Consider the following 27,131-nt stretch of genomic DNA (forward strand, 5'->3'; position numbering starts at 1 on the left):
TTTAAATTCTTAATTTATGTTGTCTAAGTGAAGATATATAAAAGTTGTTTCTATTCTATACTGGAACGACGACCTTGATGGGGTAGTTAGCTGCACACGCAGGGTACTAGAGGTCCTCGGGTCGGATGCCCACCGCACCATTTTTGTCGGGGGCATTTCCGTGGAAGAAATAAAAAACCGAGGTGTTTTTTTATCAGGGGCTTTTTTGTGGAAAAAACCGAGGTGATATTCGCAAAAAACCATTGTATTGTCACTGACAATGCGTCCCACGCTACGTTGGCATGCGTCGTCAGCAGTGCTGCCGTATACAAACACAATTAGCATCGTATTTGCATGCTCGAGCCAAGTTTTTACACCACCTCGATGTACACCACAAGTTCTAACACTAAAATGATCGTTTATGCCAAGTTATAGTATCATCGGTGTAATTGACTCTATTCTAATAAACTTGATAACACATCATTACTCTTAGTTTTCATGTCATTAATTACCAAAACCCAATGAGAGATGAGCGACAAAGGCAGAAGGTTGAGAGAAAAACATGTGGTATAGTGAATCAAGTTGTCAATGCATGGTTCATTCTCCCACGACCTTAGGGCGAGACTAGAGAACATGGCTTCGTTAACCACGCGTCTTGCCCCCAAAAAGTACACACTGTCATTGTTGTTAATTCGCAGCGTGCGCCCTGTTTGGCTGCTTCATTACCACAAGCCCTCATCTTCATGTCGTGAGGAGGTCCATTGGAGGAGAAGAAACAAAGACTCTGTTCTTCGCCTTGGTTGCCTATGCATCACATATCCAGTTCATACAAAACATGAATCACTTACACTCATGAACCCAAATCTAACATAACGAAAATGGCATAGCCAATCTACAACATCTGCATATGCGTACCTCCTTCTGCCAGTCAGCGCATAGCGTGATAGTCACGAGCAGCAAGACCTGCACCAGAATACCGCATATGATTCCCATCCAAAGGCCCTGGCCACACATCATTATTTTCACACTATTAGCATGCTATCAAACCCATAAAAGTTCAAGAAAACCAAATAAATACAAGGAAAGGCACCATCCCTCCGACGCGCAGCGTGAAGGCTACGAGGTAGGCTGCCGGTACACCAACTAAGGGCCAGTTCTTTTCGACGATTCTCCCAGAATCTCCCCCCTCCCCAGCTTCTCCCAGAATCGTCACTCCATATATTTTTTATAATTCTATCTAGTTAAAGTCTAATTAGCTAGGATTGTAAAAAATATATGAAGTGGTGATTCTGGAAGAAGCTGAGGAGGGGGGCGATTCTGGTAGAATCGCCCAAAAGAACTGGCCTTAAGTAGAACGCGCCGAGGTTGATACATGCACAGGTCTTCTGCCACCCACAGCCTCTAGCCACACCTACACATACGTGATGCATGTTCACTCCCTCTGTAAGTTAAGTATCTAAGAGTAACCGTGTATAGCATAGCAATTGAGAAGCAAGTACCCGAGAGAACACACTGAATTCCATCAAAGAAGTTGGCAACCGAGATGACCAGTAGCATCCTGGCAACGTATCTCACAACCTCCTCCTCGTCGCTGTACGCATGGCCCCAGACGAAGAGCAGGAGGACCACGACCATCCCCATGACAGTTCCTTCCGAGATGGCCAAGACCACGACGACCCGCATGGCGAGGCGGGCTGCCCGTGGCCGCCCCGCCCCGAGCTCGTTCGAGACACGGGTGCTGCACCAAGCACGATCATGTCATGCAAAATAGCATGAGCATGATAGTAGGAGTGCCTCGAATAGTATCACTTACCTTATGGCAGCGCCAAGGCCATAGGGGATCATGAAGAGGCAGTTAGCCGTGTTGAGTCTATCCTTGAGAAAACGGAGGAAGCAAATGTGAGGATGCGAAGCAAATCAACACAGGAGCAATCATGTCGATGCGATTGTCTTACGTGATCGACAGAACGGATGTTTCCAGCTTGGGGTTTGGAAGAAGCCCCGAAAGTAGCACGAGGATTTCGAACGACCACCATTCCATGCTGCCATTGCGAATATAAAAAACCTATCAATGATCACAACTACGTAACGGAGTATTAATTAATACCTCCAAATATCACTCACCAGAGCATGAGAGCAGACGGCACGGCGAGCCTCAAAAAGTCATGCGCCCCATGGAAGGCTTCCATGGAGAACCCGGTCCACGTCTGCTGGCAAGAGCTCGACATCCTCACATACACTGCCAGTAAGATCACGTACACCCAGTAGGAGACGGCGTTGCTAAGAGCAGCGCCCTTGCCGCCCATCCCGGCAACGTACACGAGCAGCCAGCAGACGAGCAGATGAAACAGGGCGGCCGCGCCGGCGCTGACCATTACCGGGAGCACGACGTTCTGTGCCTGCAGGAACCGGACGTGGCACTGCAGCAGTCCGTAGGCGAAGAGACCCGGGATCATCCACCGTGCGTACGTGCCTGCCTCCATGGCGATGTCGGGGTCCTGGCCGAACAGGAGCAGGATCTGGCCGGTGTGGAACCACATGAAGGCGACGGGGATGCTCACGACGGTGAGTAGTAGCATGGCGCGTTGCTTGTAGATGCCGAGGAGGTGATATTGCCCGGCGCCAAATGCTTGGCCGCACAGAGTGTCCAGGGCATTGGACATGCCAACCTGATCAAGGAAACCAAAAACGAAGAATATCATTCAGTTTTGCTAAAAGCACATCTAGATATGACATAAGTATTGCACATCTAAATCCTATATCATTGATCTTACGTTGAGATTCGTGTGGATATGTTCTTTTTCTTTTTTCTTTTCCTTTTCATACTTGATTCACTTATTTAGATGTGCAATAAGTAGGACACATTTAGATATGCCCTAGACATTCCCAATATCATTTATGAAACCGGAACTTGGAGATCTATAAACTTGAACTCGACTTTGTACGTAACTGGATTTGAAGTGGCAGAAAATCAAAAGATGCAAATTCACTACAAACATAGCACAAAACTGAAAGAAGGATACCATAGTTTGGGCTTAAGAGGATTTGGAAGGGTCGGCACGTGTGCACGAGGGAAAAAACGCCGGTAAAAGGATCTCTAACAGGCCCCGTATAATGCCGACCCGTAAAACACGTATACAGTTCGCGGAAAAACGGCTTTGCGGATCGGCGCGGGCGGCGACAGAGTCAACCCCGCAAAATGGACTCGTAAAAAATTGATATTCGCAGAATATACTCTTTTACGGGTCGACTACGCGGGGTCTGCTCGGCCGCATCCCGCATCGACCTGCAAACCGAAAACCCCCAATAGGTGAATTTGACAGCGATTCCGATAATTGAGTTCAAATTCAAACAACAAAACATAGTTCGCGCGCAAATAAAAGCGTAGTTTTGTACGACAAACGCAAAAGGACTTCATGCAAAAGCGACGACCACGTCCATCATTATCTTGGTCGCTTTTCACCCGTCATCATGATCTTCACTCCGCACCACCTCCATCGATGCCATCGCCCGCCCCTGAATCCATTGCCGGAACTTGTTCCAACTCCGACACCGAAAGCATCGCCGAACGCACTGAATCCATCGGCGACACTGGTTCCAAATCCCGATGAGAAAACATCACTGGCACTGTAACACGCACCGGCCGCCGCTACCATCCTCCTCTTCAAAATGTCTCTCTTTGTCATATCATGTCATTCTTTGGTGATATCGTCCATATCATTGCGGTTCAATGTCATGATCCTATTCTCTTTGGCAAGAAGCTTGGACATGGCTTTGTTCTCAGCGCCATGTGCTCTTCTCTCCTCAATGTCCGCCTTGCGCAACCCCTCGTCCTTAAACAATTGACGTTTTCCTTGCTTCTTTTGTGCCTTCTTCCCGGCCAACTCTTTCTTTCTCTTCAAGGTCTTCGCTAACATCAACTCATTTGAATGCACCATGGCATCTATCTTGTCCCGCAAGCTCGATGCTTCGTGTTCCCTCTTGATCTTCACATTTGTCTTCTTGTCACCATCAGACTTGTTCAAGTTTCTTGGGCCATCATCATCTTCATCTTCATCCATGTTTGTAAGTAGACCTCACTTCGGTGGGGATTCTTTGTCAATCCACTTCCACTTGTCATACTCTTTGAGCAAGTCCCAACAATACTCTAGTTTAAAAAAATTGCCTTCGGACGCTTCCATGTCTTTGTATCTTTGTTGGGCAATTTTCTCCTACACAATTCAAACAAAGTCAAATGATGCAAAGATTTCATATGGTACGAATGATGTGCACAACTTGGGACGTGAAAACAAAATTACATAGTTGGATTCCACGGATCCACTTGGAGGTGCATTGCGAACTTGTTCCAAGCAAGCAGCTCAACGGCTACAAATCGGCTTGATCACGTCCCAACGATCTTGGAGTGACCGAAAGGTCCGTGGAGTCCTATTGGGATGCTTCCCCATCATGCGGAAGTATTGATCTTCGATTCTTTGCCAATACCTCTTGGCGGTTTGAGATGTACCCGTGCAAGCATAAAGAGACACCACACTCCAAGCCTTGATGAAGATTTGATCTTCCAACATCGTGTAGTTCTTCGATCTCACGCTTTTGTTTTTGCTTGCGCTTGCTCATACGCCCCCTCATCTACCTCCTCCACTTCATCTTCACCACCGTGATCACCCACGCCACCCTCCATTTCATTGTAACCGAAATCAACGAACGGGGCTTGATCGATGTCGACGACGTTGGTGTCCGACAAGTTCACGAACTATGACAGTGGCATTGTTAGAACCACCGCTACAGTGAGTGACATCAAGTCACGAGCTACCACAATGGCGAAAAGCGAAGCAAGTACAAGGGATCGAAGATGCATACCTTCCGGACATTTCATCGAACACCTCGCCTGCGGTCAAAGCAGCGCCGTTGAACGGCATCGCCGGGGAACATCTTGCCGGGGCGGAGGGAGTGGACGAAGGCGCTGGCCTTTTCGTAGGAACCTTCTTGTGTTTCACGCCCAAAACCTTGCCCACCTTCTCCGCCGGCGGCCGGGCAGATCTTGCAGCGGCGCTGGCGCCCGGCGCGCGTGCCTTTCCGGCGGGGCCAGTCGGATTGCCGCCCTGCATGATGACGTTGCCCTGTCGCTTGTGGGCAGGCGCGGTGGTGCCTTGGGCGATGGCGGGGGCGACTTGACCGGCGATGAGATCCGCCGGAGGGGATTGCACGTGCGCGACCTCCACAGTGACAGGGGACGGCTGGGAGGCTTCCATGGTATCGAAGAATGGCCGGGGAAGATGGAATGGAGCGGGCGGTGGCGGGGCAATGGTGGCCGAGAGGGGGGGGGAGCGGGAACTGCCGCATGGAAATTTCCTTCGCGCCAAATCTCGCTGCGGATAGGGGGGCGAGCTCGGGTCAGCCTCCCAACCCGTGAATCTAAAGGTTGAGGGCGCCGCACCCTGCAAAATTTTTTATGAGTCGGACGTGTTTGCGGGGTTTGATCGGGCAGGATTTTCCGCATCAATCCGTATTTTGGTAATTATTTTATGGGTCGCAGCTTTATACGAGGTCTGATAGAGATGCTCTAACAGGGGTGCAAGGGCACCTAGGCGGCAACCGACGGGTCATGGCGACATGACGAAGGATACCTTGGATTGAAGGTTTTTTTGTAGGACTATTATAGGATTTTAATCATACAATAAGGCATTTCTCTGCTGAAGTCCTTTGTATCATGAGGATTGAAATTACGAAAGTTCTATATAATCCATCCGTGTGCCCCATATTCATAGGAATCTCAACATAAGTTCAAACCATTTTTTTTACTTTGAGAAGTCAAATGCGGAAACGCCTAAAGCTCCATGGAGCTCTTTATTTGAAAACTTCAAAAATTTCTCAAAAAAATACACATATACATATGAATGTATACTACATGCCCGCGAAGTTTCACGACGAAATACTTCTTTATGCGAGCTACACAAAAAAGAAAAAAATCACATATTTTTCTAGCACGTGTACTATTCACTATAACATTAGCGAGATTTCTCAAAAAAAAAAATCACTATAACATTACACAATTCTCTATAATTTTTTGGTACAGGCCACGTAAAAACGTATTTTGTGATGAAATTTCACACATATCTATAAGTACTTGCATATTTTTTCAGATTTGTTTGAAACATCTAAGGTTGATTTTTGAATGTTTGAAAATTTCGGGCTATATGAACTCTGAGAGCAAAACATCAACTTAGTCAAATGCATTTTCATCTCTCTGTACACTCTCATAAATCTTCTAAAATTCATGTGCTTCTTTCCCGCGCACTGTTAAAATTCACTTGCATAATTTTCTTTTTTTGAAATCTTGTAGGATTCCACTGCATATGACATCTTTTTTTTGCATATGACATCTCAATGATGTATTTTTGCTTATTCATATGTTCTCAAATTCCTGCATTCCAGAGAGTCCACAGTCATTTGTTTAATCACGCACCCCCGCTGAAGTAAAATTGCAAAATAAAATGCACAGAAAATTGCAATCACAACAAATACAAAGGTAGAAAATAAAAAAACAAGTACAAAGCTAAAAAAAGTGATTACTTACAAAAGTAAAATGACATCTGAAATGGCATCACTAAGGTTTTCCCAAAAAATAAAATGACATCCTTGAGTTTTTTCCGGAAAAAAATGGCACCACTAAGTTTGGAATATCAGCTTCGAAAGTGTGCAATTCAGCAGAGTGTTGCTGCCACTTTTACTTCACAAGTAATATATGGACTGAGCCAGCAGTTGACTCCTCAGGAGGCGCTAAAAATCGCCCCATAGAGACGCACCGGCATAAACCGCGTGCTGGGGGCGTAATACTCCCCAGTCGCGGTGCCCATGATTTTTTTTAAAACTAAAATTCAGCACAAACAAGGCGCAAATAAGCACAAACTTCGGCGAGTTTATACATATTTAATATATTTTACAAAAGAAAAAAACGCTACAAGGCCCGTCGTCACCCTCACCGTTCCTCGCCGCCCGCCGTCCTTGAAGCTCTACATGCCGAGGAGCCTGTAGAACTTCGTGTAGTCGCCGCCGCCGCTGTCGTCGTTGTCGCCTCCTCCGCGGCCGCCGTCCCTGCTGCACCCCTCCCCAGGTTGGCGCGGTGGGTTGGACGGCCCGGGGGCGTCCTCGTCCTCGTCGCTGTCGAGGATCACCACGCCGTTCTCGTCCTCGTGCCCACGCTTGCGGGCGGCTATCTCCTCCAGGGCTCGGCGCTGCCGGACCATCTCGTCGCGGAGGTAGTCGTCCCGCGCCCACTTTAGGGCGGACTCGTCGGAGAAGCCGCGCCGGACAATGGCCTCGATCGTACTCCGCGGGGAGGCCGGGCTCCTCCTTCGGCCCGACGAGGACGAGGCGGCCAGAGGTGGGGGAGGAGTCGGCGATGCGGACGCCGGAGCTGCGGGTGTGCTGGCTGACTGGCTTGTCCTGGGGCTTCGGCTTGGCGGGGCGAAGGCACGGAGAGCCGGACGAGCGGCCGAACAAGGAGGAGGACGCCCCCGGATCCATGCGCCTCGGCGTCCACGAGCTCCCACGCCGGCAGGAGAAGGACGGGGGACAGGGGTACTCCAGCTTGGGCGTGTTGCCGCCCTCGATGTACTCGAGGACGGCCTCCAGCGTGCGGCCGGGCACGCCCCACCATCAGCGGCGGCCTTCGAAGTTGAGCCTTCCGGAGGGCACGACGCCGTTGGTGGCTTCGAGCTGCTCAGTGTGGCGCCGCCGGAAGTACTGCTCCCAGAGCGGGCTGTCGGGGACGTACCGCGGACCTTCCCTCGCCGCCTGCGGCAGAGAGGCGCGGATACGCGCGATCTTCGCACGCCGCGCCACCCCGGTGGGCGGCGGTGGCACCGGGACCCCGTCGGCGCTGATCCTCCACGTCCCGGGCACCCGCATGTCCAGCGGGACTGGGTACTCGGCCTCGTAGAGGAGCCGAGTTTCGTCCTCGTGAAGGTGGCGGCGGCCGAAGCCGTTCGCCGCCGCGCCATCGCCTTGAAAGCGCTCGGCCATGGTTGACGGTGAGAAGAAAGGGAGGAACGGGGGTGTCGAGGAACGAGGGCGTCGGCGGTGGAGAGCCTATGCGTCACCCCCGCGCTGGGGGCGGCTTATATAGGCTGGGACGCCGCCCATACGCGTGGCCGTCGTGTGTACGTGTGGCGGGCGAGGGATGTGCGTCGTCCCGTCTTCACTGCGCCGCCCGTGAGGCATCAATGGAGGAGGCTGACCAGCGTGGCAGCGCGCGGCAGCTTTGGCATTGATTCCGCCACGGGAACCGAGGCGATGAGGACGACGAAGCAGCGAGAAGAGCCGAGTCGCTGCCAAGGAGGGCCTGCCGATTTTCGCGCCAAAAACGATTCGGCTGGCGCCTCCAAACCCCACCCCCCCCCCAACCCCCAGCGCGCCGGATTTGACTTGGGTCCGCCGGCGTCAATTTCGGCCCGAGCCGACGTAAAAGGGGCCTTTGGGGATGCGACTGGGGCGATTTTTTGACACCGGCGGCCAAAAAATCGTCTAGGGTGCTTTGTTGGGGACGAGGCTGGAGATGCTCTGAGGTGTGGCTGAATGTGCATATCCAGAGGTTTAAAACATGACTGAAAACAAGTCCAGAAAACTTAGGAGTAGACAATGCCATCTTTTTTTTCGAAACAGCATGTCATGTTTGTATATGATACTCATTCCTGCCATCTTCGTTCAAATTAATTTCCCTTATATATCACGGTAAGACATGATCATTCGCGTGAAAGAGAACACAACACAACAGTCCAGAAGCTAGCTGCTGGATACCACTTGAACTACCACACATATGTGCACCGTCCCTTGGTCACTACAAATTGTCGACATCTCTAAAGCACAAAACTATTCCCTTTCCAAATACTCCGACAAACACTGCACACCAATAGCCAGTGCAACTGTTCAAGTGGCAAAATCACCTTCTTTTTGTTCCTTTTTTTCACCGGAAAACTCAGCTTCTTTTACTGCTAGTAATGGGATAGCATGAACAAACCAATGGGGCAACCAAACAAATTCGCACGCTTCCATCCCACAAAAGCGCCAATCGAGATATAGAAAAAATGAAGCATGATTAAGAAACAGCGAAGCGAAATGTTGCTTACCAGCAAGCTGAATCCGGTGACGGTGGCGAAGGAGGTGGCCACGGACGCGCCGGCGAGGGGCAGCTCGCCGAGGTGTCCAACGAACATGATGGAGATCATCTGGATCAGGTTCTGCAGCAGGCTGCCGGCGATGAGCGGACCGGCCAGCCATAGCTGCCGCTTCACCTCGTCACCCACCGGCAAGCTCTCCCCAACTAGCTCCTTCTTGTCCCGGCTCCTCTGGAGCAGAGTTTCCTCGACGCTTGGCTTCTCCATTTTGCCTCCTCTTGCCAGGTCTGTTGCTCGTTCCTCCTGTATACTATGACTAGGGGTTGGAGCGCCACCCGGTGGCGCCTCCTGAGAGGAAGTTTGCGCGGTGCCAGATTGACAAGCGATCCTTTCACCCCTTTTTTCTCTAATTGCCGATGAACATCCTTCCGAAGTTGTGTTCTGCTCCTACAGGCGTCTCTGATCGTCTTGCTAAGCCCTGTGGGTCACCTTATTGACCCTACCGAACCCCACCATGTCAGTGCTCTAGTCGAACCTCTCCTCCGCCTCCGATGATGCCCTGCTATCCAGCTTGGGTTGGCCCTGCTCTGCATCGTCCTGCTCTCTGGCACAGGTAAGAAACACGCCCCATGGTCGTCAATCCATACCATGGCGATTTTTCGAGGGAACAGCACTCTCCAGCACAAGGAAGAAACACGCCCCGTAGAGAGCATCGTCGATGGGCACCATTTGCATGGGGCGCCCAAATAGCGCCCCATTGGGGCGCCTCCTAAGAGATGGTTGTGCGGTGCCAGGTAGGAGGCGACCGTTTCACCAAAAAAAATCTTGTTTTGGTTAGCACATGAATATGCTATTGGTGATACACAATATGTCAACTGTTCTTGTGCTCAGCCAATTGAAAGCACGATCTACATTGAGTGTTGATGCAGTACATGGTTCACATATTACAAGAAAAATAAATCAGTCGTTTCCATTCAGTCATGCATTAGACCTAGTACAACAACTAATCTTGGCATATAGTGTCATGCGAATTCTGGTCGAAGTACCAACCTAGACAAAAGCGGATGCAACTCCAAACCTATCCTCGAAAAAAGACATCAAGCTAAGTAACTAAGCTAAGGATCATTCTTCGGTAGAAGATGAGTGGAAGTTCAAGACCATAGCACCATTGCTCCTTGTAACTCCTGAGCATGAGAACACACAAATGCTTCTAGAAAAGCTTCAGACCAGCACTAACATTGCAAAGCATGTCAGACACAACCCTGTTAACAAGAATCAGTAGAATCAGAAAATAAACATTAGCTAACCACAAGTACTCAAGACTGCAAGGCAAAAGATGCAGCAATAAGATGATATATCATTACACTGCAACTTCATTATTTACAGCTATGGGGTATATCACCCAATCGAAAGAAAAAAAACAGTATGTGCCTTGTTCTAGCTACTAATAAGATGTTAGCAGTTGGCCACCGAAAAAGAGCTAAATTAATTCATCATACAACACTACAACTTCATTTCTTTACAGTTGTGGGGTATATCACCCAATCGAAAGGGGGAAAATAGTATGTGCCTTGTTCTAGCCACTAACAACATATCAGTAGTTGGCCACCAAAACAGGGCTAAATTAATTTGCCATACAACATATTAGCTATATCATGTGTGAATTGACCCGAAAAGATAATTGCAGAAGAACATAACCGTGAAACTATCTAGCCGCCAATGAAGAAAGATTGTAGATACTGAAAAGATATACAGAAGGTTTCTTGGTGCACTGGGTGAATTTAATTGTAACATGACAGATGCAGATGGAGTGCAGCGAATGAAAATGAAATGCTCTCATTTTGTATCATGCTGATGCGATAACCATATGAAGAATTGACATGGGCACATTGCCAGACTAAAATGCTCAGTCAAGTTAAATGGAAAAGAAGATGCAAGTAAAAGAAGAGTATTCAAGCACACAACAACAACAATGCACTGAATGAGAAGCATTGAAAGTATGAGGGGAAGCCCTACCAATTTGGTGCTGCCTGATGAGAGAAGAGCCATCCATGAAAACAAATGCAGCTTCATTATTGTATTCAGTTATAGAGATGTTGTTGCTCATCTAAATAAGATTGCAGAAGAAAATGCATCATGACACATTCTATATTGCAAAAAATAGGACACCGAAGTACTTGATGACTTAAAGTGCTCTACACGAGTGCACCTCAATCAAACCCGCCCATGACTAAGGACAAAGACAATTTGCATGTAAAATATTTTATGGTGATAAATGTCATTCCCAAACCCGCCCATGACTAAGGACAAAGACAATTTGCATGTAAAATATTTTATGGTGATAGATGTCAGAATGAGTGAAGGTGAACCAAAATTCACGTTAACATGATGTTGTTTATAATTAGTTGACAAATCAGATTACTTTCTGCTGGAAGAACTGAAAAATATAAAAACCCTGATGATTAAAAAGCAACATAGTTTGAAGAAATGCAATCGTGTGGTAAGAGAAAGTAGGCGACTTAGATCATCTGGGGTTTGAATAACTTAGCTTAATCTCTCTATCTTTGTTAGTGAACAGAAAATTGAATCTGAGAGGACTCGTTGTACTCTATCCTATGGTGCAGAAATTAAGGGGGGTGACCGCAGAATTCAAAGATCCTAAAACTTTCTAAAAAATGTCACATCCACCGCTACGTCTTCTGAAAGTAAGTAGTGCATCAGAGGGTACGTGTATGAAATGTGGGCTATTAACTAAAGGATAGAAAAGTAAGAACATGTCGAGATAGCCGATGTGTTGATGGAGAAAGACTCGTGATATACAACCACATCACAAGAGAGTGCAACCACAATAATAGCGAGAATAACAAACCGAGACCAATCAGAAGTAACTGGACCTAGCTCAAAGAGATCCCAAACAGTACCTGAACTGCAGAGACGATCCACTCAGTACACCGAACGCCGAATCGAAGTCGAGAATGATCTCACTCGTGCGATTTCTGACAAAAAAACGAAAATCCCAGGCCACCATATGGATGGCATAGCATCAAACACCTAATGAGCATGAATCGACCAACATACATATGAATCCAAGGACACCGAAAACACTAAATCACACGGAAGAATAGCAGAAACGCATCTTGACGACGAACGAGGCAGAAGGCCCAGCACAGGAAGATGAACAACACGATCGATCGATGAAAGGCGACAAAACCGGTGCTCACCCGACAACAACCTGCGAACAGAGGAAAAAAACATGCAAAAATTGCATAAAAGACTTGCTTCACTAAAAACAAAAAAAAAAGGTGATTTCAAGGGAGGAACGATCAACACATCAAAATGTACTCTTTTTTGAGGTTGTTCTGATGCAATTTTACTACTACAAACAGGAGTAGTTAACCAAACTCTGCCAAACTTATATAGATGGAGGAATTTCACAAGCAATAACTACCAGTCTACGATTATCTGGCCATCACACCACCCAAATCAATGTTAACCGTCTTGCCAGGAAGAGGGAGAAGGAGAGGGGAAGGAAGAGGAGGAATATCTTACTGATCAGAGAAGCCGGAGGCGGACCGCGGAACGGCTTGGTGGTGCTCCCGACCCTCACCGACGCCGGCGCACGGGAGGGGGCTCACCTCTGATCTTGTCATCCATCCTTGTGGCGGCGCCGGTGGCAGATCACATATTGAAACTACCGCCACCACCTCTCCTCCCACCCAATCCTCCCTCGAGGTGCACAACCGGTGCGTGCTCGCAGCCGCTTCCTCTCATCCACCGCCCCACCTCCCCGGCCGCTGGCAGCTGCTCTGCTTCCTCCCGATGGCCAAGAATGGGAAAGACCAGACCGTTGGGTCTTTAGGTCTTGTACACAATTTCAGGAAGGTTTGCAACTCTGGCGTATAACAAACAAGAGATATTGAATAGATGTTCATACATTAAAAATGCACTAATTGATTTCATAGCTTCAACTAATTTCGGATGCATTAATGGCTTCAGATTGGACGTTGTGACTTGTGAACAGCCATGGACATACTGATAATCGAAACTCAGGTTAAACTGAGAATTTCCATATCCTACACTACATCTTACGGAAACTGACATATGCAAAACTTATTGGGTTTCTTGCTCGGTCGCCATGTCGGCTGTTGGCTCAGAATGTGGAGGTATTTGGGATATTGCTGGAAAAGTATCAGCAAGTACTTCCTCCTCCGTGAAACAATTCAATGTCTTTTATTAGGACAAAGTAAAGAGCAGTTTTCAGACAGAAGATACATACCATCGTCTCATCGGTTCTTGTTTCATGACCCGTCAGAAAAATCTGAGCACTTATAGCTGAAAGATGTTGCCTCTTCTTGGCATGCCGCAGTGACGAGGGAACGGTCCGACCGGCATGATTGTGTATGGCTAAAACCTGAAAGTAGGAGACTCAATATTGAGATGTGAATTTGGTGCTCTGCCAATGGCTTAAGAAAACATCCAATGCGTGAATGTCCCGAGGTTAGAAACACTAACATCAATAATACATTCAGAGACAGGTTAAGTTAGATTTGTTGTTAAAAAATATTACTATATTAGTTTGTAAAACACACAAATATATTTGTTGGTTAGCCATCAAATTTGAAAACCATTTTCCACACATGCTCCTATGCAATCAGCAAATCAATAGGTAAAGATGGAAAGAGAAAGGGACAAAGTTGTCCATGTTCCTAGTTTTATGAGACAGCAATCAGTACATGATCTTAATTTCCTAGGAACTGGTAGGTCCACAAAATCACAGTCCTCGGCCACCTTTGAATTTGCAAAATGAAAATTAAATTAAGCTGTGCATACTGGGACCAAATAATGACCGGTACTCGCTATTTTCACTGTTTCCATGAATAAGATCACAAATCCAGATAGCATAGTACAGATCCATGCTTCAGTTCTCATCCTGCAAATTTCAATAAGAGATGTAAGCTATAAATAAACATGTAAAACCAAAAATGGCATGCACTTACAACACAAATTAGAATCTACACCAAATTTTTGGTTAAAATCATGGCAATTTGGAAAGAACCAGAACCACAAATCATGGGCTTGAAATCCTTCATGTGCATTGACGTACATAATTCACACAAACCAAACCCAATAAAATCTCATACGAGGAGGTTACGATCCAAGAGAAAGAGCTCACCTCCTTCTTATTTGCCAGGATCCAGATCCTCCATGTCATGTTCTCCAGCCGTGTGTTCCTTGTTCGTGTATGACAAATCTTGCAGATCGATCAATAAACCAGTGTAATTAGTTGTTCAGCAAGGATATTTAATCCATCACATCTAGTTCTATTTGATAGTGCTCAGATAAGTAATGAACTGCAGCTTCATTAATTCAATCTAGTATGAGAATTGGATAAATCTGCCAATTTAGCATCCAGTTATGTACTTTGTTGTGCTGCCACCACGGCTCTTTTTGTGTATAACAGAGAGAGTCAGGAAGAGAGATAGGGTAAGGGAGAGGGAGCCGAGGGGAGAGGGGGAGTATCTGTCGTGGAGCCATGGAGGGAAGGCTGGCCTCACCAGCGTCCACCCGTGGTGGCGAGGAGGTCACGTAGACGACGGCTGTCTCAAGCAGAAGAACGACGCCGATGACGGATCCGACGAGCTCTCGTTGCAGTCGTCAACAAACTCGCCGCCCTCCTCAGGTGGCCCCAGCGTCGTTCACCAGGGCCGTCGGGTGGTGCTCCTACCACCCAGCACCTCCGACAACAACTTCGACCGAATCGATCCGCCGCCTCCCACATCGAGGCAGATCACAGATCGAAACCAACGCCGCCGCCGCCTTCTCCTCCGACCCTCTCATCTCTTGTGGCGACAAAGTTGGTGGGAGAACGGAGCTAGCTCCTCTCCCGCTGGCGATGCTTGTGGCGGCGGCTTAGATGGAAGAGGACACGAGAGAGAGGGAGGTCGCGTACGTGGGTTGCCTAAGGAGGAAAGTAACAGGGAAGGTGTTATCTGGGGTGGACAGGCAGCACAACCACCTATCCCTGCGACAGTAAATGCGTCGACGTGGCTATCGCGAGGGCTCGTCCCTGATACGCACCTCAATGGTTTTAATTGGTGAGGACACGTAGTATCTTCTGAAAAGGGCATAAGGTCATCTCCAATGCCGGGTCTCAAATCAGACTAACTGTCCATTCGTGGATGTGTCCGGATGGTCTGTAACAGAAGCCGACCATTCAACCATGTCCATCAAACATTCGGACACATTATGAATAAAAATTAAAAAAACCATACAAAATCGAATTGGACACAAACTAGCCTAGTCAACGCTTCGCCGGACGTGGGCGGCCGTCTCCCGTCACACGCTCCTCATTAGAGTGGTCACATCTATATCCCACATTTCTACTCTTTGTTGTCATCCGTCGGCTAGCTGTTGGAGGCCGTCCCCTGGCTATCGACGTCGCTGATGGAGATGAGGTCACGATCAAGCCGGACGGAAAGTGCGAACAACACCGACAGTGGCATTGTTTTTGTCCGCTATAGCCTGTCACGCCGCAACATCATCATCCACCTGGACATGGCGCCGCCACCATGCTAGACAGCGCGGCCATTGCGCGCAGACTCGAAGATCGCCCACTGCTGGTCCATGAATTTCGGGTTCTCCCTTACCATGGCCGGGACAGCGAGCTCGTTGGCCTACTCATTGGTGATCTGCTGCTCAGCCAACCGATGATGCTCGAGGAGGTTGAGGTTGTATCTCTGCTCCTCCTTCAGCATCCAGAATACTGACAACTCGAGGAGGTTGAGGTTGTATCTCTGCTCCTCCTTCAGCATCCAGAATACTGACAACTCGAGGAGGTTGAGGTTGTATCTCTGCTCCTCCTTCAGCATCCAGAATACTGACACCAGCGGCGACGGCTGCTCCTGCTTCGCCATGATGATATTGAAGTGCGCCTGCATCCACGCCATGGTGAAGTCGGTGAGCAGCGCAGATGCATGCGTTGGCACGTCGTCGGATGCCTCCTCCCTCGTTGGGCCATCCTCCTCCGGGCTATCATCCATGAGCTCGGAGCCAGTCCCGCCATTATGCGTCGTGCTCGCTCAGCATCCCACTCGTGCACAAGCTCGGCTATCTTGTGTTGGTACCACGGTGAGAGGCTCTTCCACCATCCTTTGAGGGTACGTCCATTTTGTCCGAGGAGGAGGAGGAGGAGACGTAAACGGCTGCACTGGCAGCTAGGACTACCAAAGATGTGGCTCGGCTCAGATGTGGTGCGGGTTGTGTCATGGATGTCTTTATATAGCGAGTCATGCCAGGCAAGCCCAGCGGCAGTTTGAATGGGGCTCCAGAAGTAAGTTTCTCGGCTGTCGCACATGTTCAATGCCAACACGCGGACGGATGGGGATGGGCATCCGGGTTCAATGCAGTGGGAATCTGTCACGCCGAGTCGTCCGATCATGTCGCTCTAACCCAGCATTCAATGTGGTGCGGAGAGCAAGGGGAGGCGGCGCTCTCGGCCACCACATTGCTTCAGTGTCGTGCCTTCCGACCGGCATGCTCTCAGCCCCACTTAGCGGTTGTACGTTGGAGTTGAAAAATGTTATTGGATTTATAATATTCAATGAATAAAGATGTTCATAAATCTAAATAATATTCATGGATTCAAGAAATGTTCATGAATTTAAAAATATTGTGATTTGAAAAAATATTCATGGATTCAAAAATATTTATTAATTTAAAAATATTAACAATTTAAAAATGATCCTCATTTTTTAAAATGTTTGTGATTTAAAAAATGTTTGTAACTATAAATAATGTTCACGATCTGAAATAATGTTCGCAAATTTAAAAAAAGTAGTAGGATGCAAGCGAGAGCCTGTGCAAACCCGCACACAAGTAGTATGTTAAAGTCGACCTAGTGAAATTTTCATTTAAAAACAATATATAATTGACCTTGCCATATACTCCCTCCGTCCCAAAATTTTTGTCTTAGATTTGTTTAAATACGGATGTATGAAGTCACATTTTAATATTAGATACATTCGTATCTAGACGAATCTAAGACAAAAATTTTGAAACGGAGGGAGTACTTGTATGCTGATTTTCTCGGGATTTCATGGCATCCCTATTCTGCTCATACATCTCATCGTATTTTTTGGAAATGGACACATCTCATAGCAAACATTTTTTTATGCCATGGGAATTGGGAACTTGGACCAAAATCACAAGACCAGACCATGTGCTCTGTCTTCTTACGTATCTGCTCTTGCAGGCCCTGCCCGCACACTCTCCTCCATGCTAAGCATATGTTGGCTACTTCAGCAGCACTACCCCATATCTTCATTTCTCTAGTAGATCCGTCGGAAGAGAAGAAGTGAAGACTCTGTTCTTCGCCTTCGTAGCCTATGCATTATACATACACATATTCAGTTGACAAAGCATGTAGTATTACCGTATACTAATTACACGCATGAACATAAATCTGCCAAAACGGAAAACAATCTTTCAACATATATATACCTCCTTCTGCCAGTCGGTGCAGAGTGTGATGGCCACGAACAGCAAGACCTGCACCAGAATACCGAAGATGATTCCGATCCAAAGTCCCTGCCCATCCAAATTATTTCCACACCATCAGCATGCTATCGAACCCAAAAGAGGCAAAAACTTGCGAAAGAAATCAAGGATGAGCACCATCCCGCCGACGTGCAGCACGAAGGCGAGCAGGTACGCCGCCGGTATGCCCACGGCGTAGAACGCGCCGAGGTTGATGCAGGCGCAGATCTTCTGCCACCCACAGCCTCTAGCCACACCTACATGCCAACTAATCCGTGAGGGTTATTTGTCCGAGACAAGCTGCTCCCCTGCTGAGAAGTGAATCCATGGCCGTTTGCATACCTGAGAGAACGCTCTGAATGCCGTCGAGGAAGTTGGAGACCGCAATGACCAGCACCATTTTGGCCACGTACGTGACGACCTCCTCCTCGTCGCTGTAAGCGTGGCCCCAGACGCAGCGCACAGAGACCAGGACGACGCCCATGATCAACCCTTCCAAAATGGCGAAGAACATGACGACGCGCACGGCGAGGCGGGCAGCCCCTGGTCGGCCGGCGCCCAGCTCGTTCGAAACCCGGGTGCTGCGCGGTCAGATCAGATGATAGATCAAGAAACAAATGAGCACTAATGTGACCAGTCAGTGAGACACCCAGCTGAGTTAATGAATTTGCAAGTAGTTTACCTTATGGTGGCGCCGAGGCCGTAGGGGATCATGAACAAGCAGTTGGCGGTGTTGAGGCTGTCACCAAGAACATGCATGAGACCAGTGTGAAGGGAATAAGGACGGTAAGAGTCGCTGCGCTGGTGAGGTTATCTATATATCTTACGTGATGGACAGGACGGACGTCTCCAGCTTGGGGTTCGGAAGAAGCCCCGAAAGCAGCACCAGGGTCTCGAACGACCACCATTCCAAGCTGCAATGGCAATGTCAAATAGAAACACCAGATCTCACTTGCCAATTTGAAAGGAAAACTCACTCACCAGACCATGAGAGCGGACGGCACGGCGAGCCTGAAGAAGCTGAGCTGGTCATGGAACGCTTCCATGGAGAACCCCGTCCATGTCTTCTTGCAGGAGCTCGACACCCTCACGTACACGGCTAGGATGACCACGTTGATCCAGTAGGAGACGGCGTTGCCGATCGCGGCGCCCTTGCTGCCGAGGCCGAGGACGTACACAAGCAGCCAGCAGACGACGAGGTGGCACAGCGCGGTCGCGGCGGCGCTCAGCATCACCGGGAGCACGATGTTCTGCGTCTGCAGGAACCGGACGTGGCACTGCAGCAGGCCGAAGGCGAAGAGCGCCGGGATCATCCACCGCGCGTACGTGCCCGCCTCCGCGGCGATGTCGGGGTCCTGCCCGAACAGGAGCAGGATCTCGCCGGTGTAGAACCACACCACGGCAAGCGGGACGCTTGCGGCGGTGAGCACCACCATTGCGCGTTGCTTGTAGATGCCAAGGAGGTGGTACTGCCTGGCGCCAAATGCTTGTCCGCATAGAGTGTCCAATGCAGTTGCCATGCCAAGCTGATCAAGATCGTGGAAAGGACATGAATATTAGGGACGGCTGAAAATGCAGCATCGGCTGCCATGCCATGATGCCAAGCTGATCAAGTTGTTTTGTAAGTTTTGTAACTCGTCGGTGAAAAGTCTGTGTCCCTACGCCCACTCCAGTTATAAGAAGAGTGAAATCCACCATTAGTGCCTTAACTCAAATTGGTTACCAATTTTAGGCCAAGAAGTCGATTGACAAATTTAGGTTGTAAGCTCGTTTATTTGATCAAATAAGGTCAAAACTGATTCGGAGGGGAAAAAAAGAGGGGGATGTGGCTGCCACATTGGCGTATGTTTGGCTTCAACGTTTAAATAAGGTTTGAATTCAAATTCAAATAAATTCGAAGCCAAACCACAAGTCAAAATCAAATGCACATTTTTTTAAATTAATTCAAATGATGACCACAGCCCATTTAGCTGTTTTGTGACCAACCCTACCCATCAAGTATGAATTATTTCAAATCTGAAAACGAACCAGTTTGAATCATAACTTCCACATTCAACATGAATCCTTGCGTACATTCTTAAATTCCAATTGAGGTCATTCATATTTGAATGAATTTGTTAACCCCTCACCTAATTGCAATGATTCCTTTTTGCATTTTGAATCATGCAAAGAAACCTTACCTATCAGAAACTCACTTGATACCAATATCCAAATCACTTGACCTAGTTGAGTTTGAACTCAAATCAAATCATATTCCATTAAAAATTGAGTTGTAGCAGTGTTCCTACCCAAACCAAAACCATTTGCACATGAACCTTAAGTCATATGTAGTCCAGTGACTACGCCCCTTCCCCCCCCCCTCCCCCGTGCGGCGGCGCCGCCCCGCACCGGGGAGCCCCCGCCCTCCTCCTACAGCCTCGCCCCACCTCCGCTCCTCTCCGCCGCCGTCGCTCGGGGCGTCACAGGGCAAAGCCCTTGTGGCGTGGCGGCGGCGGCGGTTTTCTCCTCGGATCACGATCTGGTTGGGAGGCGGCGCTCCTTTCTGGCCAAATCGGCGGCGGTGGCGTACATCGGCGGCGACATGGAAGTGGTGCGGCGGCGGGGGAGGACGGCACCAGCAACGGCGGATCTGGCCTTGACTCAGTTGGGCTAATTCGTTGTGCTACCAATCTCAATCGCCGTCAGCGGTGCACTGCTCCTGGACCAGATCTACATCACAAGGATGTCTGGGGCGTCGGCCCTAGGCTTGCTGGTGGTGGCCTTCTTCTTCGTCGGAGTTGGTCGGCCGGCTGGCTGTGCTCGCATGGCGGCGGTGGTCGCAGTGACCGGCGGCTTGGCCGGTCGGCGGCGGCGGAACTTGGCCGGTCGCAGCGGCAATGTTTTGTCTGGATCCCGGGGCGGCGACCCTGGAGGGTGGTGGCCGGTGAAGCTAGGGCTTCCCGCGGCGGCATGGCATGGTGCAGTCCCTGTCCAAGGCGGATCTGTGACGGCGATCTGCTATGGATTGGTTCGGATCAGAGACGGTGAAAAGTGCGGGGATCCTTTTCGGTGGCTCTCGTGGCTTGGCGAGGCGGGGTGCGAGCCCTCTTCCTAGGCTCCAATGGTGGCATACTCAGGCAGCAGTGGCCGGTGCGCCAGGGATCCCACGGTGGCACTGTTGTTGCGGTTGGTCGCCGGATCTAGGCGACTGGATCTGGGGCTTTGAAGGCGGTCGAGACAGTGCACAATTTGTTGTGTGGATTTCTTGGAACGGATCCGGGTGAAAACCTGGTCTTCGGTCGATGGCCGGGGCCGATGATGACGATGCCCTTATCATCGTTTCCTTCATGAAGACATCATCGAGGTGAAGCTCCCAACTCCACTCAATACCTCCGGGGGAAAGCCTAGATCAGCTGATCGGATGTTGGCGGTAATCATGTGTCGTAACCCCCTTGGGGGCGGCATTCTTGGAGGTGCACTCGGCTTCGCGGGACCAGCGGACGGCTTCTTTGGTGGAGCGGTGCTTCATCTATACATTGATGGCGACGGATCTTGACAGCGTGGCGCAGTGCAGATTCGGAGTCCGATGTGGGAGGATGGACTCGCGCAGGAGGACGACGCTGTCTGGCGTCGTGGTGGCGTCGATGGCAGAGAGACTTGGCACGGTAGATGCAACAGTACAACTCTGAAGATGGACTCGTGGCAGGTGGCTGCGGCGGCCTCATACCCGGCAGGCGTCCTGGTTGAGGAGTGCGCCGGACTGGTAGATGCCCCATATCAGGAAGGCGTCATAGTTGAGACCTCAGGTCTTAAATGTTTAGGTTTGGCTGCGATGTCTGTTCGGTATTCGGCCTAGGCTATCAGCGCCCCTTCATCAATTGGATAGGTGTAGCAACAGTTGTTGCTTAGACAGTGGCTTTAGTCTTGCTGTTGTATAACTTTGTAAGGTCTTGTGAGAATAATTAATAAAGTGACCGCATGCATCGCCCAGATGCAGAGGCCGGGAGTCATCCTCCTTTTCTAAAAAAATGTAGTCCAATGAGCAACATGTGTGTTGCATTCCAAACACTTGACCCATCACAAGCCACCTCAATTATAAACTTGTGAAGCCATAGTCATCTCCCATTAACTCTTTTGAGTTGATTCCAACACCTATCACCTCATAGTATTAAAGAAACCAAAACCTTATACCAAGTTAAGCTATGTTGTTTGTTTGATTCTTCTGTATTGAATGTTTGTTTATTGTATTATTTTCTTATGATAGACTTTTTGAGATAGAAAAGAGTAGCAATACCAATGTTGTGAGGTGAAGAATTTCGTCAATACAAGGAAAGTGTAACCTTCGATCATGTCACACTTATTTTTCTATGGATGTAGAACTCTTGAATAGCATTGGAAGTAGGTAGGTAGGAAATATTTAATGTACTATGTTATTGCTAAACCTAGTAGAACAACCATATGATCCTTACCTTATTCCTTGTAATCAACGTGCAATCAATGCTTTGATTGCTATGATACAATGGGGTGGGACCACACTAGCTACTATGAATGTTGATATTTTATTGATGGCTATTAAGTAATCACTTCACTAATGAATCGTTTGGGTGGAACTGGTTGCTTGGCGGGAAATGAAATTGAGCGGCTTCCATGGGGCCATCTCTATGGCAGACTCAGTGGGACATACACTTGTGGTATTCCACCTAGAAATCAAAGAGATTTTACAGGTTCCAAGTTAAATAGCTTTAGTGCGTGTAACTGTGTGTCATTATGGGCTCTGTGTTGACTAAGTTGCGGGAAACATGTCTGGTAGACCAGCATATGTTGTTATAATAAGTAGGTTGGCATGAGTCTACCAAGGTAGCACATGATACTGCCGCTGAAAAGTCTCATCTTGGTCATCCTTGCAACTCTACATTTATGTATGTTTAGTGGCAAGAAGGATTGACCAGGATCATGCGGGCAAAGTACACAAAGCTCTCGAGAGTGTAAAACGTGATCAATGATTACTTGCGTCCAACGGCGGAGCTTCGTGGGGGCGAACCTGGGCGGTCGCCCCCCAGCGAAAATGAAAATTTTCTCATACCCCTATGTATCAGGCCCACTCATATACTAGGACTTAGTCAACGATGCCTGGAGCCCTTGATACGCACGAATCCAGCCACCAGACCAGGCGGTGACCTACTCCACTACTCCATCTCCAGAATTCTTTTCCCCAACTAGACCGCGGACGGCTGGGGCATGGGGGTGGGGCACCGGCGTCTGGGAGATTGGCTGCTGGCGCCGTGGCTTGCCGGCGTGGGGGACTGGGGGCGACCGCTGGCGGGTGGCCGGACCTGGGATTGGTCGGCTCCTTCCTCCTCCGCTCAGGTTCATCCACGGATCCACTTATGCCTCGGCTATGGCTGTCCGCTACAGCATCAGGCTCCGTCAACGTCGCGCAGTGCCTCGGTGAGTCGTGTGAGCAGACTGTCCTCCCTGTATCTATCTCAATCTCTCCCCTATGGAAAATTTGGAAAGTTGAAATATTGTGACCTCCGTAGCTTTGTAGTGGAGGAAAAATTCTAATTAGATGTGGTCTTTTCATCTGGTCATTGTTGGAGATGCAGCTCCCTGTATGATTTTCTGCATCTCCCAGATTATGTAGCTTTGTTACCTTAGTGGAGGAACCTTTGGTGAGAAAGAAAAATTAGTGGTCATCTCGTCATTGATTTTGTAAATTAGATTTTGTCAATTGGATTTTGTACTGGAATAGAAAATGTCCTTTGAAGATTAAGAGGGACCGAGGGAGGCAGTGATGCTTAAGGGAAAACAATTGATGCATTTTTCAAAAGAAAGCGAGGTGATTCAACTGAATGTGAAGCTGATGAACCAACAACAATGAAAGTAATTCCTGTTCAGCCTCCTCTGTTGTTGCTTGAATTTGAGCAACACGGACAACATCCTTCGATGCCTCAACAACAAGGCCATGAAACTCAAACAAATGAAGTCCAATTCCGAGGGATTGAATTCTTGCAGCGAGACCCAGCACTACGTCCACAGATTCGCCCCTCCAAAGATTTCTTTCAAGCTCCGCCACTGCTTGCGTCCTCGGTTATGCGCAATTTTGAGCAACTTCACATGGAACTATCATGAAGGTCACACCACCACCATTTCTTAACTAAAACTTGATGGACTGAAGAATAGACCTCTTCTAAGAAGCATCTAATTGTAGTGATTTCCTTTGGGTTTGAGAGTAGGTCGTCTAGGGAGGTTGTGTGATGTAGTATGTCCAATATTAGAGTAGATCCACCTATTATAAAATTAAGGAAAATCTACATTTGCTTTCTGGAAAAGAAAAACGGGCCTACACTTCCCCAATACATGATTAGGTATGTTATACATTTCGGTGAAACCTGCCATACATTCAATGTGTAAACCCTTGGGGCTACAACGTGTCATATTGCGGGTTTTCTCAAAGATGAGTTAGTGATGCGAAGTAGGTTTAAGATGTTTGTACTTAGCTTATGCCTGTGAGTGGATGGACACCATAGAGATATTATTGTTTTCTGATGTATTCTAATGTAAGCTAGCCTTGAGCTAAGCAGGTATGTATTGTATTGGAGACTGGATCTGCCATTTAATACTTCTAACACGTGATTATCTTGGTATTTCATCATGTACTATGCATGCTAGGTATTGGTTCAGGGACTAGCACAATAAGCGTAGAGAGGCCCGACCATTTTACCCATGGGAATGGATATCCATGGGTAACCGGCCTGCATGGGTAGGGTATGAGCACATTTTCATGTCCAAGGGCAGTGCCCGAACCCTACGCGACTAGTCGTGGGTAAAATTTTCTATCCATGGTATGCCCAGACCCTACCCGATTATCTTAATTGTGGGTCTCATGTGCTATAAACCATAAGCTACCAAGTCTTTGTATGCATATTCTTTTTTAGGGGCATAAATTCTTGAAAGTGTAGTCGGCATATTCTCTATTCTGCACGTAGGTACAATGAATGAACTAAGTGGTATGAGGTTGCAACCAAACGATGGGAGGTGTCTTTCGGATGGTGCTCGCAACATTTCACGCCGCCCCAAGTTTGGTGCACTCTTCGACCTAGTAGGATGTGTGCTGGTGGAGGTGACGATTTGCATGTAAGTTCTCTGATCTCTAGCCCTTCGGGGGGGGGGGGGGGGGGGGGGGGGCCTTGCCCTCTGCCCCCTCTCGCACTTCACAATGTTGTATTCATTCAGTAGTTGTTTATGATTGAGTACATATACATCATAATCATTAGTCCATTGTATAATCACATCTACATTGTGTAGTAAGACTTTATTTCATTGTACCTCATTGGCATTAGGGTCTCCATAAGGCTAGGCACGGTCCTGCCAGGAGTTGCCCTTCCTCGCCCCGCGACGTGCCCTCATCGGAACTATCAATCCGGGATTGGACGGACAACATCCTGCTAGCTTTGTAGAGGAACGACACACAGGCGCAATCACGTGGGTCTCACAACTTCGTGTCGTTGGTGTTACAATCCCAAAAGAAAAAAGAAAAGAAAACTATCATAGGTTGTTCATCCTTGAGCCACACAAAGACTCTACCGGTTACCATTAATTAAGGTATGAAAATTCTGTATAATTTCTCTGTTTTTTGTGGACATGTTGATGGCACTTTCGTCTGTACCAGTGTGTCATCTAGCTGATCATAGTTTTCTTTCTTCTTGGGTGAGTGATGGTTAATATAATGGTGTTTGAAAATTTCTATCCTGCCTCCGTCGAGATCAGGAATTCTGGATTAAAGTGCAGATTAGGCAATTACTATAATTCTTCCTACTCATAGAGAACCAACCTTCCTGATCAATCGACCTAACACATGGACTACGTACGGGATTAAGAATAATCGCATATATGTTGACAGTAGCGAACTAATAGCGGCAGTGTCACATTACTTGTCAGTGACTTTTGTCATCTTACAGATAAACTACTGATCCAGCACCGTGCTAGCTAGTGTGATTAGATCTACTCCAAGCACTAGCTAGCAGCAGAAAATCCAGAGAGCACATGCATCATGCGGTTGGATGGAAAGCAACGCATCAGACAACAGTCGAGGCGAGCGTTGATACGTGATGGCTTTCTCCTCCTTTTCTAATCGGTGGATTTTCTGGTAGTACGACGAAGGTGCCATGTTAATGGACTACCATGCATGAACCAGCAGGTCAAGAGAAAAGGGAGCTTTCGATCTTCCATTAGAGGCGTACTACTGCATGTGCTTGCGAAGCCGACGGATTAATCGATGACAATAGCCACACGGAATGGTACGTACCAGCAGGCTGAATCCGGTGACGGCGGCGAAGGAGCTGGCCATGGAGGCGCCGGCGAGGGGCAGCTCGCCGAGGTGGCCGACGAACATGACGGAGATCATCTGGATGAGGTTCTGCATCAGGCAGCCGGCGATGAGCGGCCCGGCCAGCCACAGCTGCCGCTTCACCTCGTCGCCCACGGCCAGGCTCTCGTCCTCCCCGAGCTCCTTGCACACCGGGCTCCTCGGGAGGAGCGCTTCCTCGAGGCTTGCCTTCTCCATGCTGGACTCCAACGAGGCCTCCTCCCCCCTCACCCTTGCTCTTTGCTCTATGTGTTGTGTATGAGTGACTACCCGAGAGTGTGTGCCGGGGAGAGAAGGAGTCGCTCGTGTTCAGATTTCCGAGTATATAGACGCACGGCACGTGAGGGTCCGCAGTGACGTGGAACAAAGGGGTGGGTGTGCCCAAAATAGCCTCAAGTGTTTATTGCCCAATCGGATGTTCATTGCGTTTTTATACATCCAAAACAAAAGCCATCGGTCCATTTGTCCGTGCCAAAGCCCAAAGACCTCCAGTTTCGGCCTCCTTTTCATTTTTGTTGTTGTTGAAACTAGGCAAAAGATTTGGGAATTTTCTATATGACCCTCTGCGGAAAACCCTATTCGCCGCTCGCTGCGGCGAATTGTCGGGCATTCGCACAGGGCAAGGTTGCTAGCGACCAGATATGGGCCGGCCCAGTTCCAACTTTACACTGCGCCCGACCGGTTTTGGAAACCTTCTAGTAGGTTCCCTGAACCGTTTTTTTCCTTTGTATTCTGTTTTTTCGTTTTTCGTTTTTCTTCTTCTTCTTTTTCTGTTTCTCTTTACTTTTATATTCTTTTCTTTTTCTTTTTTTCAGTTTCTTTCTTTTAAAAGAAGTTCAATATTTCCAAAATATTCTAATATAACAAAATTTGTTCATCATTTTGAATTTTTTTCCTGTTTTTTATTTTGATAAGAAATTTAGAAAATCTTCAATTTTTTGCAATTATTTAGAATCTCAAAAATTGTTCGCTTCTTTTAAAAAAATGTTCCGTAATTTCAACCAAGTTTATCATTTCCAAAATTTGTTCAACATTTGAGAAAATGTTTGTCTTTCCAAAATTTATTCAAAAATTGAAAAAAATATTTGGTAGTTTCAAATTTTGTTTTCATTCCAAAAATTTGTTCGAAAAATCAAATTTTGTTCATATTTTTAAAA

The 27,131-nt window shown here is 48.1% G+C and overlaps 2 protein-coding genes and 1 long non-coding RNA gene across 10 annotated transcripts; 1 reads left to right on the top strand and 2 right to left on the bottom strand.

Annotated features, from left to right (window-relative positions):
• Positions 1-528: 528 nt before the first annotated feature.
• Positions 529-15,107, bottom strand: LOC125524557 (protein DETOXIFICATION 16). Of its 7 annotated transcripts, XM_087537757.1 has the most exons (16): positions 14,648-15,102; positions 14,266-14,343; positions 13,923-14,022; positions 13,369-13,503; positions 12,642-12,984; positions 12,014-12,324; positions 11,109-11,199; positions 9,105-10,354; positions 2,104-2,648; positions 1,935-2,021; positions 1,793-1,849; positions 1,479-1,717; positions 1,320-1,390; positions 1,070-1,135; positions 895-981; positions 529-783 (listed from the first exon to the last, which is right to left on the bottom strand). In XM_087537757.1, exons 8-16 carry the CDS (start codon positions 9,357-9,359, stop codon positions 721-723), a joined length of 1,470 nt encoding a protein of 489 aa, XP_087393883.1. In that variant the 5' UTR covers positions 9,360-10,354; positions 11,109-11,199; positions 12,014-12,324; positions 12,642-12,984; positions 13,369-13,503; positions 13,923-14,022; positions 14,266-14,343; positions 14,648-15,102; the 3' UTR covers positions 529-720. The 7 variants fall into 7 exon arrangements, 1 of the variants encoding a protein (XP_087393883.1); XR_007290832.2 differs by having other exon boundaries at positions 895-1,390; positions 13,946-14,022; XR_007290830.2 differs by having other exon boundaries at positions 895-1,390; positions 13,940-14,022.
• Positions 15,108-17,158: 2,051 nt separating this feature from the next.
• On the bottom strand, positions 17,159-26,369 carry LOC125520377 (protein DETOXIFICATION 16). Its single transcript, XM_048685301.2, has 8 exons — positions 25,915-26,369; positions 18,609-19,153; positions 18,455-18,541; positions 18,310-18,366; positions 17,970-18,208; positions 17,766-17,884; positions 17,592-17,678; positions 17,159-17,474 (listed from the first exon to the last, which is right to left on the bottom strand). Exons 1-8 carry the CDS (start codon positions 26,170-26,172, stop codon positions 17,412-17,414), a joined length of 1,455 nt encoding a protein of 484 aa, XP_048541258.1. The 5' UTR covers positions 26,173-26,369; the 3' UTR covers positions 17,159-17,411.
• On the top strand, positions 22,619-25,907 carry LOC125520379 (uncharacterized). 2 transcript variants are annotated; one of them, XR_015612241.1, is made up of 4 exons: positions 22,631-24,451; positions 24,596-24,743; positions 24,950-25,211; positions 25,568-25,907. It is a non-coding gene; the product is annotated as an uncharacterized LOC125520379 (long non-coding RNA). The 2 variants fall into 2 exon arrangements; XR_007288662.2 differs by lacking the exon at positions 25,568-25,907 and having other exon boundaries at positions 22,619-24,451; positions 24,950-25,353.
• Positions 26,370-27,131: the final 762 nt, after the last annotated feature.

This window comes from Triticum urartu, chromosome 7A (assembly GCF_056163025.1).
Source record: "Triticum urartu cultivar PI428250 chromosome 7A, HENAU_Tu73, whole genome shotgun sequence".
In the NCBI taxonomy this organism is placed as follows: Eukaryota; Viridiplantae; Streptophyta; class Magnoliopsida; order Poales; family Poaceae; genus Triticum; species Triticum urartu.